Source organism: Meles meles, chromosome 2 (assembly GCF_922984935.1).
Source record: "Meles meles chromosome 2, mMelMel3.1 paternal haplotype, whole genome shotgun sequence".
NCBI classification, from domain to species: domain Eukaryota; kingdom Metazoa; phylum Chordata; class Mammalia; order Carnivora; family Mustelidae; genus Meles; species Meles meles.
In genome coordinates, this window is record NC_060067.1 from 35,898,157 (window position 1) to 35,913,278 (window position 15,122).

A 15,122-nucleotide genomic window follows, 5' to 3' on the forward strand; every position below is an offset into this window, starting at 1 on the left:
TGGGGTGGGGGGATATTGTTATTTTATCTGACACATATATAATAATCACCTAAGTCAAAACTCCTTTATACTTATTTAACACATTAAGAACTGTAAGTCAAGCAATGGTTTTTTTGTTTTGTTTTGTTTTTGTTTTTTTTTTAAAGTAGGATCCGTGTCCAGAGCGGAGCCCAGGTGGGACTGAACTCACCACCCTGAGATTAAGACCTGAGCCGATATTAAGAGTCTGATATTTAACCAACTGAGCCACCCAGGTGCCCCAAGCCAAACAATAAGTACTCGACAAAAATTAACTCATTAATATGTGCTCTAAATCTAAACTATTTATGGAAAGCAGCTAAGCAGACAGCTTCCACTTCTCTCTTTGTGACGGGATTTGTCCATACTACCTGTTAATCACTTCTTTACCTAATTACACACTTAATTTTATGCTAAAAAAGAACTTCAAGTCACCAATGACTTCAAAACACCTAAAACTGATGGGAATCTATTCATGCCTTGATGCTTTTTAATCTTGCTTACAAGAGTAGACACAAAGGTATCTACTCTCAATCCACAGAATCACCAACTTGTTAAACAAGACCATCATTCTACACTTGGGTTACTAAACAGTCCACTGACTTTAATAACTTCATTTTGGTTCCTTTCAATCCATTCTCCACACTGAAATCAAAAGTGCCCTTTAAAACAACTGATTCACTACTCTACTTAAGGCCCTTTAATGACTTCTCATTCCCTTTATGTAAGTCTGCACTCTTAAACTGTCCCAGCCCATCTCCCACGTCATCCTAAGAAAAAAAAAATTTTTTTTTCCTCCCCTGGACCTTTTTTAAAGATTTTATTTATTTATTTGACAGAGAGAAAGAGAGACCACAAGTAGGCAGAGAAGCAGACAGAGGGGGAGGGGGAATCAGGCTCCCTGCCGAGCAGAGAGCCCGATGCGGGGCTCAATCCCAGGACCCTGGAATCATGACCTGAGCCGAAGGCAGAGGCTTTAACACACTGAGCCACCCAGGCGCCCAAAAAAGATTTTATTTTTAAGAAATCTCTACACCCAACATGGGATTCAAACTCACAACGTGGAGATCAAGAGCCACATGCTCCATTGACTTAGCCAGCCAGGCACCCCAAGAATTTGAAATTGCGACTTAAGTCATCAGAAGGTTTATGGTTAGGCAAGTGTTCTAAGGTCTCTTTCTTTTTAAAGAGGAGTCTTCAATACATGGTCTCTGCAGACTCATATGAAAATAAATATACATATATGCAGGATCAAGGAAATTATTAAACTATTTGTTACTTTGTACTAATCTATAGTTTTAGGAATTGATACCTTTGAATTTGCAAATGATGTAATAAAAACTTTTTCAAGAGGACAGTGCATCACCCACTAGTATGGATATAAGTACCTTAGTAGTTTTCCTGTGGTCTACCACTCTTTATCTTCTATTCCTCTTTTTAAAATTATTTATCAACTATCTCATTTCTTAGATTTTTCATGTCTTTTTCTTTCTCAAACCTTAATGTCACTAGTGGTATCCACACACGTTCCAGAATTGTATCCTATTATTCTATACACAATAATATCTACTGTATTTGTCACTTTTTCTCATAGTACTAAGACCTCTGTTGCATATCAACAAAAATGTAGACTCAAAAAAATTTAGAAGGGATGAACCATAATAGTAAATAAACAATTCAAGGACATTTATTATGACCTGCTTCAGTCACATTTGACACTGATTACAAAATAGGTATGAAATGGTTTATAGTATTAAAAGACTAATCACAATTCAAGCCTCCTTATTTTTACCTATGAAACTAATTAGCACCATCTGGGAAGCTTCAGAACACTCATTACCTCTGAGGAACACTCAAAAAAAACCTTTTATATAGAAATATAAAAATATGTAAATATAAACACATATTTATAAAATAAAATTTTTCATAAAAGTATTTTAAAAATTAAAAATATTAAACATCTTATACAGAAACAAAAATCCTTTTTTAAAAAGATTTTATTTATTTGGGGCACCTGGTGGCTCAGTGGGTTAAAGCCTCTGCCTTCGGCTCAGGTCATGATCTCAGGGTCCTGGGATCAAGCCCTGCATCAGGCTCTCCGCTCGGCAAGGAGCGTGCATTCCCCGCCTCTTCCCTGCCTCTCTGCCTACTTGTGATCTCTGTCAAATTAAAAAAAAAAAAAAAAGAAAGAAATTGGCCCAGGGGTGCCTGGGTGGCTCAGTGGGTTAAAGCCTCTGCCTTCGGCTCAGGTCATGATCCGAGAGTCCTGGGATCGAGCCCCACATCGGGCTCTCTGCTCTGCAGGGAGCCTGCTTCCTCCTCTCACTCTGCCTGCCTCTCTGCCTCCTTGTGATCTCTGTCTCTCAAATAAATAAATAAAATCTTAAAAAATAAATAAATAAATAAATAAATAAATAAATAATTGGCCAAATCTTTTCAAAATTGGAAAAAGATTTTTATTTTATTTTTGAAAAAGATTTTATTTTTTAAAGATTTTATTTATTTATTTGACAGAGAGAGAGAGATCACAAACAGGCAGAGAGGCAGGCAGGGGGGTGGGAGGGAATGCAGGCTCCCTGCTGAGCGGAGAGCCTGATGCGAAGCTTGATCCCAGGACCCTGAGATCATGACCTGAGCCAAAGGCAGAGTTATTTAAACCACTGAGCCCACCCAGGCACCCCCAGAAATATAAATCTTAACACCATGTACACAGTGTTACCAGACCAAAATGAAGGAAGGAGACTATTCTTATAATCTATACTGGCACACCATCATCATTACTCTATTTTTTTTCCCCTTCACTAATCTTATCTCCTCCTGGAGGACAGTATCCTATTCATTCACTCTTTAGTTCAAACATCAGCAACTTCATGGCAAATGGAAGCTCACATTTCCACTGAATTTCCAGTTTCAAACTTGGAACTCAAGGATGTTATGGTATTAAACCAGCTTTAACTAGCTTATTGTACCAAAAAAAAATGCTATTTTATTTTAAATATGCATGTGCAGATGGGCAGACCCATTAAAAGTTATTAGCAATGATATTTATAATCAATTTCACATATAAAACTACATTTATAATGTCAAGGAAAAACAAAAATTCACAACCTAATCTCTAATTCATAACTGGGCAAATCACTGAGCTAGAGGTTTCCTAATTTAATTAATTTTTTCATTAACAGTATATTACAATTCACTTTAGAAATAACACTGGTTATATGCATTGAATTAAATTCCTTCTACACTATACTCAGCTGACTCAAAGATACACCTTCTCTATCTAGAAGCAAACCTTCTGCTCTTCAGGTTAATAATTTATTGCAGAATAATAAACAGGAAATACTCTGTGCCCACTGTTATCAAATATGTAAGTTTCAACCTTGTGCAATTTTAGCTGCACAACAGTGAATATAACCAGCTACTTTTAATACTTTTATTTCATGAGGCTTAAAATTAAACCTGAGCCTACATATTAAACATACACAAACAAAATCCAGCAAGAAATTTACAAATACTCCCAATTTTCCCATTATATTTATGAATCAGTAAAAATTCAATACATCTAGCTCAACATATTTAGAACATATTTATAATATGTTTATTTACATTTATTACAAAAGCTTAATGCTTTAAATGGAATGAGTACCATTTTTAAAAGAATACTAAATTACAACTAAGATTAACTAGTTGAAGCAAGAGGGAGACACATTAGAATGATTAAAGGAAGACTTTTCTAAATGTTGAAGCTACCTCAATGTGGAATGTCTGGAATTAGGATAGTAGTGGCCTGAAGAACAATAGGAGCTCTGTTATGAGTCTATTTTTCCCACTATGCTAGAAAATGAGGGTGAGAGAGGGACTAATAAAACACTGATTTCAATGATTAAATAAAATAATGGGTCAAGTGCCTGAAACAGCCAGGGCTATGCAATCACTGTGGAGCTATATAAAAGACTATAGAGGGAAATAATAAAACACTTTCACTGAGATTATAATTCACCCATTTAAAGTGCCTAACTCCATGACAGTTTTCAGTATATACACAGAGCAACCATGTAACCATCAGCAGTCACTCCCCATTCCTTCACACATCCTCAGTCTTAAACAACCACTGACCTATTTTTTTGTCTCTATAGATTTCTTCCAATGTTTCATATAAATGAAATCATACAGTGAGTGGCCTTTTGTGTGTAGCTTCTTTCATGTAGCATGATGTTCTCAAAATTCCTCGATATTATACATTATCAGTACTTCATTTGTTTTTATAACCAAAAAAAGTCCCATGGTATAAATATGCCACATTTTATTTATCCATTCAGTTAATGGACATTTATTTATGTCATTTCCACTTTTTGGCCATTATGAATAGTGTTGGTATGAACATTTGTGTACAAGTTGTTGTGTGGACATGTTTTCATTTCTACTGGGTAGGTACCGGGTAGAACTGATATAAGTCATAGGGCAACTCTGTTCACCATTTTGACCAAACTATGTATCAAAGCAGCTCTAACATCTTACTTTTTTAAAAAAATATTTTATTTGTTTATTTGTCAGAGACAGAGAGCACAAGCAGGCAGAGTGGCAGGCAGAGGCAGAGAGAGAAGCAGGCTCCCCGCTGAGCAAGAAGTCCAATGTGGGACTTGAACCCAGGACCCTGGGATCATGACCTGAGCCAAAGGCAGTTGCTTAACCAACTGAGCCATCCAGGTCAGCAATCAATGAGAATTTCAGCTTATACAGGAAATGTAAGTGCCAATGTTATATTTTCAAATGATGTCACAGAAGGAAGACAAAGGCTATTTCAAGTAGGGCCTTTTATTTTATTTCAAAGATTTTATTTATTTGAGAGAGAGAGAGACAGCAAGAGAGGGAACACAAGCAGGAGGAGTCAGAGAGGGAGAAGCAGGCTTCCTGCTGAGCAGGGAGCCCAATGTGGGGGCTTGATTCCAGAATCCCGGCATCATTACCTGAGCCGAAGGCAGATGTTTTAACAACTGAGCCACACAAGCACCCCAAGAAGGGCCTTTTAGAGTGGGAGTCACTGGTTAATGCTAATATTTACACAGTGCTTACTCTGTATAACAAGTTACAAGTATTTACTATTTCATTAAATCTCAGGTACCATGAATTATGTAACACCATTACTTTATGTACCCTGAGAAAGAAAAACTCTGCCAATTAAATTATGACATGTCATCCACTGAAAGGTGTATCTTGATTTCAGAGACATTAAAATATGTGAAAAAGGGGTGCCTAGGGTGGCTCAGTTGGTTAGGCATCCGCCTTCAGCTTGGGTCTGGGATCTAGCACTGAGTTCGGCTCCCTGCTCCTTGGGGTGTATGCATCTCCCTCTGGCCCTCCCCCTACTCGTGCTCCCTCCCTCCCTGTCACTCTCACTCTCAAATAAATAAAATTTTTTAAAAATGTGAAAAAATATTTCACAGAATTATTACAATAATTTATACATGGATTAATTCATTTAATCTTTATAAGCAATCCTAAGTGAGCATTTTATAGATGAAGCAACTAGGGCACACAGCTTGCCTAAAATTGTAAGGCCAGAGGTGCCTCATTGGTTCAGTTGGAGCATGCAGTGACTGATCTTGGGATAGTGAGTGTGAGTCCCAAGTTGGGCAGAGATTAGTGAGGAAAAAAAAAATGATAAAGCCAGTTAAATGGCTGAAGTAGATTTGAGCTTTGGTGGACTACTCTTGTTCTTGGGGGACTAATCACTGTTTTAGAGATTATGCTCTCACTCCTTCCTCATCAGGATCAAAAAAGTAGAGCGCACTGTGCCTTATGGGATGTGGGTTCTACTTAATCTCTAAGCCTCAGGTCCCTCATTTATTAGAACTGTTAAGACTGGGGCTGTCTGTCCTGCATAGGGATCCCTGCTCAGTGGGAAGCCTGCTTCTCCCTCTCCCACTCTCCCTGCTTGTGTTCCCTCTCTTACTGTGTCTCTCCCTCTCTTTCTCTCTCTGTCAAAAGAACTGTTAAGACTTTCACAAGTGACAGCGGCTACTGCCATTCTCTAATGGTAAAAAATGTGGTGGCTGAAAGTCGTCTCTATTGAGGGCTTTTTTTTCTTCTTCCTCCTTATTTCCATTAAAAAAGTTTTTTTAGTTAGGCTAAGAGGGCATCCTTATCTTTTTTTTTTTTTTTTAAAGATTTTGTTTATTTATTTGACAGAGAGAGAGAGAGAGAGAGATCACAAGTAGGCAGAGAAGCAGGCAGAGAGAGAGGAGGAAGCAGGCTCCCTGCGGAGCAGAGAGCCCTATGCAGGGCTCAATCCCAGGACCCTGGGATCCTGACCTGAGCCGACGGCGGCGGCTTAATCCACTGAGCCACCCAGGCGCCCCAGGGCATCCTTATCTTTAAACATTTAAAATCTTCTTTTGTTAAATTTGTGGTATTCAACAATTAAAGTATCCTCAGTTATGTATTCACCCCAACAATAACATTAAAACCTAGACTGAATCCAGTGGAGGGTAACCAGGATGAGTATGAAAACTAAGTCACAGGTATAAGATGATACCTTAATAATAGTGTTATCGCTAAATGGTCATTTTGAAAAATGCTTTCTTTTTTTATAATTTATTATATAACTTTCTCAAATTTCTACAAAAAGCACAAACTACTTAAAAAAATGTTTATTTATTCTAGGAAGAGACAGCAGGAGCAGGAAGGGGTAGAGGAAGAGAGAGAATCTGAAGCAGGCTCCACACCCAGCATGAAGCCTGATATAAGGCTTGATCTCACAACCCTGAGATTATGACCTGAGCCCAAATCAAGAGCTGGATGCTTAGTCAACTGAGCCATCCAGGTGCCACCAAACTGCTTTTATAATAGAGGAAAAAAAAAATCAAGGAAAAAAAAATCAACCAGCTTAAAAGTTAGAAACAACCAAAACGTCCCTCGATGGTTGAATGGATAATGCAGCAAGTATGAAAAATGGAATACTATTTAACTTTAAAAAGGAATATAATTCAGATACATGCTGAATATATATGGATGAACCCTGAAGACATTATACTAAATGAAATAAACCAGATACAAAATGACAAATATTGTGTGATTCCACTTAGAGGTACCTAACCAAATTCATACAGAGAAAGTAAAAGTTAGGGAGCTGGGGCCATAGTGTAAGGGGGAGTTATTATTTAACAGGTAAGATGAAAAAGTCCTAGAGATGGCTAGAGGCGATGATTGCCCAACATGACTGTATTTAACCACTGAACTGTACACTTTGAAACGGTTAAAATGGTAAATTTCACGTTATGTCTACTTTGCAACAATTTAAAAGAATCAAGTGGGCATATGAGAAAACAGATGTACATAAGATACAGAACAGACACTCCAAACCAGTAGGTGACCCAAGTGCACCCTGGAACTTCCATTACCATGTCTATTCTTAAATGGGAACCACCAACAGGCTGAATGAATTCTAGAACATTTTCCAAGTGACTACTATCATATGCTCAAGGACACTCAAGGAGCCACAGAAAATACAAAGATATATTAAGACAAGGTTTTTCACCTGAGGGGCATAAAAGCTAGTAAAAGATACATACCCCAAATAATACATTAATTGCTACTGTATTTGTGTTGGTACTACAGCTGACCTTTAAATGACATGGGTTTGAACTGGTCAACTTATATTGGATTTTTTCTGGTGAGTATAGTGTAGTACTTTAAGTATATTTTCTCTTTATGATTTTAATATTTTTTCTCTAGCTTTATTATAAGGATACAGTATATAATACATATATAAAAATGTGTTAACTGACTTTGTTATTGGTAAGGATTCTGGTTGACAATAGGCTAATTAGCAGTTTAAGTTTTTGGGGAGTCAAGAGTTATATAGGGATTTTTGACTGCATGGAGAGTCAGTGTACCTCACCCCCACACTGTTCACAGGATCAGCTGTGTATAAATAATATAAAATGTTATTAAAAGAGTAGAGGAACATCACAAACAAATTGAATGTGGCCGGGGGAGGGGTGTAGGGAGAGACTGGTGGGGTTATGGACATTGGGGAGGGTATGTGCTATGGTGAGTACTGTGAAGTGTGTAAACCTGGCGATTCACAGACCTGACCCCTGGTGCTAATAATACATTATATGTTCATAAAAAAATTAAAAAAAAAGAGTAGAGAAACAATTTGATGGATACAGTTTAATGTGAAGGGTGATATACTTTACCTAGATCTAAAACAAAAAAACCTAAAATTTTAAATGATACAGATAGTGATTCAAGTGAAAATGACAGAAAAGTATGAAATAGTCAGCACCATCTACAAACAGCAAATAATCTTAGGTTGGAAAATGAGATCCATGTTGTGGGTAAAGGTGGTAGAAAATTTGGATTGAAAAGATAATTGGGCTTAGGCTGTAGGAGGTTACAAATGCCCAGCCAAGGAGTTTAGACTTTATTAACAAAGAAAAAAAAGAAACATCAAAACTTCACTTTAGGAAGATTTACAGAACAGAATTGCAAAGAATGAATACGCATGGCAAAGACAGATTAAATAATAGGCAAAACAGGAAGTAATAAAGCTGAGGGCCTAAACTAAAGTGATAATAGAAAAAGTAAAAGATAAAGGAAGCCATTCAGTGAAAAATTAAGTTTAGGTTAGTTCCCTTTGTTATACATGACCTAGGGTATTCCATTTCCTCTTTTAATATTCACCAGTTCCAATTATTTGTTCCTAAGATTTTCTTCTGCTAGAATGTGAGCTCCGTGAAAGCAAGGACAGTGAAAGCTCCAGTACAGTGGCACATAGTACTCAAATAACTACTGGCTAAATTCAGAATATACTCTTCCCTAAAAAAAAAAAAAGAAAGAAAAAGAAAAAAAAAAAAACATACTTCTTTGAGGCAAGTACAAATCTGTATAAGGGTTCTCAAAACTTGGAAGCATTATAAATTTTTTCAGACCTAGAATTAAAGCCACTGGCAAATGAAAATCCTATTCCTGTCTATAGCCCTACTAGCTACCTCTGTGTAAGCTTGCTTTTCATTCTAAAGTCAGCAACAAAGTTTATTTGACATTACCTGAATCTTGTCCCTACTAAATTTTATACAGACAGTAACTCAAAAAGCTGTAATCTTAATAAGCACTAAAATATAAATTAAATGGGAAAAAATTTAGAAGTTCATGCACAAAAAATAGGCTTACAATACCTTAGGGGGATTAAATGGATATGTTTCTGGTATTTTTATCTCTAGCTGATATCTTCCTCCTAAAAAATGGGGAAAACAGAAAGTTAAGAATGCTGCTCACCTCAAATATTTGAAACAAAATATAGTGACATGATTTTTCAAAACACGTACTATTTTATATTCAATTATAACAAATTCATTCTAAAGTTGAAACCCAAAAAGGAAATAATAAAAACACTAGTTAACTGAAAGTTTATTTAAAACATATAAAATAGCCATTACACAACTATATTAGTTTATCAGCGAATAAAAGAGCTTGAGATAGAAAATTCATTAAATCCAAAGACAATCCAATTCTTCACTGGGACAAGTTAGGTAATATACATCCCGTCTCCTTTTGTTTCCTCTAGTCCACAGAGAAGAGCTGTTAAATAACAAAAAATACAGAAAAAATAAAAAGGCAAAAAGAAGGTAAGGACGTGTAAGGGCATAGATGGTACAGAGAAAAAGGACATATGGTTATGTCATAAACTAAAAAAAAATCTACCACTAGCCGGTTCTCCCAAATGTAAAAATGCCCCAAACTTTTAACTTGTGCCCTCAATGAAAGACCAACACTTGCTAAAATTTTAAAAATAAAATTCAACAATAACAGGTAGGCATAAAGACAAAAGACTATTCTCTTCTCCTCAATACATATACAAAAGAACACACTTTACAAAGAGACTGTTCTAACCAGTAATATGTAAACAAAACAAAACATTCTGTTTTGAAGTCATCTTGAGCAACTAGCAGCCAAATACATATTTAAAAAAACTTTATCTAGCTTCCCATAACAGGACAATTCAAGAAAAGGTAACTGCCGCTCAGGGAACTCTGAAGGGAGGGGGAAGTCTTCTACTGGATGAGGGGGTGGATTTGAATTCTAACTTCTTCTAACTTCAAGGAACCTTCCAATCCTAACATTTTATGATCTATTAAAATAGAATACACACTATTCCAGAATGTAACAAATAAAACTGTACTACTGAAATACTATGCCTAGCATCTGCTTCAAAATAATAAAGGGATGGATTAGATCAAAGACTGGCCCTAAATTGTAGTTATTAAAGCCAGATGATAAGTACACCAAAGATTCATTATACCATTTGTCTTCTATAGATACTTAAAACTTTCCATAATAAAAGTAAAATAAAATAAAAATTATGCACTAGCATTATTAACTTCAAAATTTCATAATTCAGGGGCGCCTGGGTGGCTCAGTAGGTCAAGCCTCTGCCTTCGGCTCAGGTCACGATCTCAGGGTCTTGAGATCGAGCCCCGCATGGGCTCTCTGCTCAGCGAGGAGCCTGCTTCCTTCCCACCCCACCTCTCTGCCTGCATCTCTGCCTACTTGTGATCTCTGTCCATTAAATAAATAAATAAAAATATTTTTTAAAAATTTCAAATTCAATTTTCAGTATACCCACATTCTTTCAAATCCACCTCCCTCCATTATTAGGAATAGATGAATGTGGATCTGGGAGAAAAACAAAAGGGCAATTCACTTGGTAACACTTTCTTCAACCCCTTTCTGGTTCCAATTCTTCTTTTCTTGCTAATTCTTTTTAATGATATCCCATAGTAACTTATGCATGAGTTGAACTAGATGCCTGAATCACAGAGCATATGACAAGAGTGAAATCAGTATAAAGGAAAGTAGTCAAAACAAACAAACAAAAAACCAAGTAAAATAGGTAAGAGAAGAGTACCTGAGAAAATTCTGTGTTTATAGAAAGAAATGTTTTTATTTAGAGTTATAAATGTCAGCTTCAAATATAGGTATAATAAATGTGACCTGAGTAAAATATAGGTTCTTTTTCCTTCCTAAGAATATGACTTTTTCTGTTAAATTCTAGATGACTGTTTCTATGATCTCTCATATAAAGTTGTTCCTTCTTGAATGTCCAAAACAATTTCTTAGGAGCAGTGAGAGCCCAGAAATACTACATAAATAATGCTGGCCCCTAGGGTCCCCCCCTCAATCCTATTTTTACTCCACATGCTATTAATATGCTCTATTAATATGCTCTGTCTTGTCTTATTATCTGACAACTTTCAATATATAACCATAGCATTATTTGTTCTATGTGTATGTGTGTGTGTATATACACACATACATCAGAGCGACACAACTAAGGAAGCTTTCTAACTACATAATTCATATTTTAAGTTTTCACCATAAATCATTTCTTCTTAAATAGCTTTTATTATTAAAACTTTAAAATTTTTAGACTTAACTTCATTTAAAGAGAAAATGGGGAAGGGATGAGATTTTTTAAAATACCAACAATTATTCCATAAATTCAAAACAACTCTTAGGAAGAAAGGTTTAGAAAACAGTTTAGAAAACTAAACTGTTCCTTTGCTACTATTACAGCAAAAGAAAAAAACAAGAATTAAGTAACACGTGCAATATGGCTAATTTTACCATGGGTATTCTACTTTTCAATCTGATTACTTTTAACACAACATAAAATAGTTTCCTCATTAGTTAATCATTATAAACAGTTTAACATTCCACATGGAAACACTTGCCTTAGTTATAGAGATTTAAAAAAAACCAAAACTCTCAAAAACCACCAAGAGTCCTGCAATAAATATTATCAAAATACATCTTCAAAATCTTCATGTTCATGTTTCCAAAAAATATCTTAGTTTATGCCCTTGAATAGTGCTTTTCCTAAATAAAATGAACAATTTCTCCTTAATAGTTTTATGACAAAAAGGACACAATTTATACCCAAAAAGCATATTAAAACTAGTCTTATCAAAACAAAAACTAGTATTATCCATTTAGTGGCAACAGCAGAAACACTTAAATATGACCAAACTTGCTTCCAATTAATAAAGAATATGATGTATTTATAACTTAATTATCCTACAAATGAGTATTATCCAATTTTTAAAAAATTCATCTACTTTTATTAAGGGTTTCTAAGAATATAATGAACATTCTGCCTATTAAGTTCAGGAGGTACCTTGTTTATAAATATCCGTTTGCTGGAAGAGTTCTAGAATGATAATGCTATTGCCATATTATCTTTTAAAAATACATCTAAACAACCTAAAAAAGATTCAAGAATATTTATAATGCCTACCTTTAAGAAGCTAGTGTATCATTCCATACACTATTTACTATTAAGACAAGAACGTGATTTCTCTAAGATAATTAATGACCTTTTTTCCATTTAATGATTGTCAAAAGGACTAAATGCATGGATGATATCCATGAAAGCATTCAGGTGAGGCCAGGCATATAGCAGGCACTCAGTAAATAATAGAAAACTAAATAATGTTAAGAAATGACTCATATGGGGGCGCCTGGGTGGCTCAGTGGGTTAAAGCCTCTGCCTTCGGCTCAGGTCATGATCCTAGGGTCCAGGGATCGAGCCCCGCACTGGGCTCTCTGTTCAGCGGGAAGCCTGCTTCCCTTCTTCTCTCTCTGCCTACTTGTGATCTCTGTCTGTCAAATAAATACATAAAATCTTTTTAAAAACAAACAGAGAAAAAAAAACCCTCTTAAGAAAAAAAATAAAGAAATGGCTCATATGAACTATAAAACAGGAAATAAAATTTTACCATTTAAGATTTAGTAGGATATGCTAAAGACATTCTAGGGTCTTTAAAAATTTAAATGAAAACTAAGATATTTTAGAATACTGGGTTTTTCTGATGACTTTGGGTTAACTGTTCATTAAGGAATTATAAGACGATCTCGTTCAAAGTAGACATAACCACCACTTCCAATAGTCAGTCAATCCTCATTTATTCAAAAGCAGAAAGTAATTAGAAACACTGGCTTTGAAGTCAAAGGCTATTAGGACTCAAATCCCAGCTGTGCCACTTAGATGTCTGACCTTAAACAAGGCACTTAATTTCTCTGAGCTTAAGTTTCTTCATTCTATGAACAGTGATAACTACTTACCTCGTAAGATTTGTTTTAAGGATTAAGTGAGAAAATACATGTAAAGCTCTGAAAGTAAGAATTCAGTAAATGCTACTATGACTACAAATTCTGTTATGATTTCTACTAAGCATATATCTGAAGGCAAGAACCTTGGATATGCTACATAACCCAGATTTACAATAATATTCATTACTGAAGATTTGCCTGATGAGGAAATAAAAAGCTATAAAAAAGCTTCTTTCCTTATCTTACCACCCAATTCCATAGTCTAAAGTAGCTACAGAATTAGCTTGTGAACACAAAGTTCAGCAAAGTTGCCTCCTTTCTTTTTTTTTTGTCTTGAAACGATCATTCAAAGCTTTCCTGAATAAAGAAAATTAAATATTTGGAATACAGCCTGTGCGAAGACATATGAATGAATAAAATACTTAATGACAAACAGGGGAGAGGAGCTATATTAAAAAAAATAAGTATTTTATCAGTCAAATTTAAGGCAAGATTTGTTATAGATACCATATGAAGGGTTACTGAGCATCTATAGTCCATATATTAGAGGCTTAATACGCTAGATGTTTTCTACTGTTAAATTCTAACCTATGTAAATTGTAACTTGGTTCTACTAAATCTATGTTAAGGAAAGAAAAAAATTAGCTAAAATTCATAAGAAAAATCAGTCTACAGCAATATCTAAATTTATTATTTAAATGTTGTAATATCCTAAGCCAAATGAAGTTACCTTCTATGTAATTTATAGATACTTAAGATTATTCTGATTTAATGTTTCAGGTAAGTTCTAATACGCACAATATTTTGATACAGAAAAAAGTACTTGCCTTCATATGGTGTGTCTGGAGGTCCTGCTATTTCTCCTCTTAATTCTGTAAAATTCTCATCTACAAGATCTACTTTAATTTGATTTTTGCTCGTCTTAAAAATAAACAGAAAATAAATGTTAGTTATATCAGCAAGAAAAAAGCCTATTTTAAAGTATTATCTATAAAAAAATTTTGAAACCCCCTCTTTAATAAACTTGATTATCTGCTCTAGTAAAAAATAATAACCTATGCTTTTCTAGGATTTAATTAGCCAGTTTTAAGAATATTTAAAACCAAAAAAACTAACAAATTTTCACTTCATTGTTTTTAATGAAATAACACCACTCTGAACAACAGTACAATGGCTTGTTAACTCTATTGGAATTTTAGAGAAAAAGAGCAGACACCTATTTTATATTTGCCAACTTCATGTATGTTAACTCCAACGTGGTAAGTCTATTATTCATCTGTAGATGAACGCTGCTATACTGTACCCCAGGTTACATGGGTTCTATCCATATAAACAGAAAACTCAGGGTCATTAAAAGCCATGTAGGGTATAAACTCTCACTTAAACTAACCACAACAGTTCTTGATGTTTAGGTTAACTAAAATACTATTCCATCCACCCAGCTGGTGAAAACTCGAAGCATCTAACTAATTTCCCTTTCCACGAAAATTCCTGAAGCCTAAAATGCCTCACTAGAATCATCTAATGCCTTGTATAATTTGTTTTAAGTTGCTTAGTTTAATTCAGTGGCAACTACCTACTTTTCAAAATAGACTTATTTTAAATTTATCTACATCTATTTATTTTGCCCCATTGCATTTCTCAAAGTCATTTCATATCTATACTATCATTTCAATTTCTCAATCTGTTAATGGTGACCTTAAATGATTCAGAAAACCCTCCAAGGGGATTCACATTCGTGTTCAAAAGTAACTGTCTGCAAACGAGCTTTCCAACTTATACTTTGTAATCTACACTAATACCTTACTGGTCCTAAGTCTAATAAATTCCTAATATAGTAAACTTTCTCTTTTTTGCAATTGTTAAAAACATACATCCTTAATATACAAGTTATGTTTTCATTTTCTTGGTTACGATTTCATATTTTTACCTAAGTAACACAACATATCCACTCTTAAAAAAAAGCCTTGCAGGATTTCAAGAGTAAA

The 15,122-nt window shown here is 34.9% G+C and overlaps 1 protein-coding gene across 2 annotated transcripts in view; it reads right to left on the bottom strand.

Moving 5' to 3' along the window:
- The window catches only part of UBE2K (ubiquitin conjugating enzyme E2 K), a 70,805-nt gene that overhangs the window by 13,640 nt on the left and 42,043 nt on the right, over window positions 1–15,122 (bottom strand). Inside the window, exons 2-3 of one of the 2 annotated variants that reach the window (XM_045997578.1) lie at window positions 13,962–14,055; window positions 9,201–9,259 (exon numbers count right to left, since the gene is read on the bottom strand). The exons of the other annotated variant lie outside the window; for it this stretch is intronic. Of the exons in view, the coding sequence (XP_045853534.1) occupies window positions 9,201–9,259; window positions 13,962–14,055 (153 nt within the window). The remainder of the gene's footprint in view (window positions 1–9,200; window positions 9,260–13,961; window positions 14,056–15,122) is intronic. 2 annotated transcript variants of the gene reach the window in all.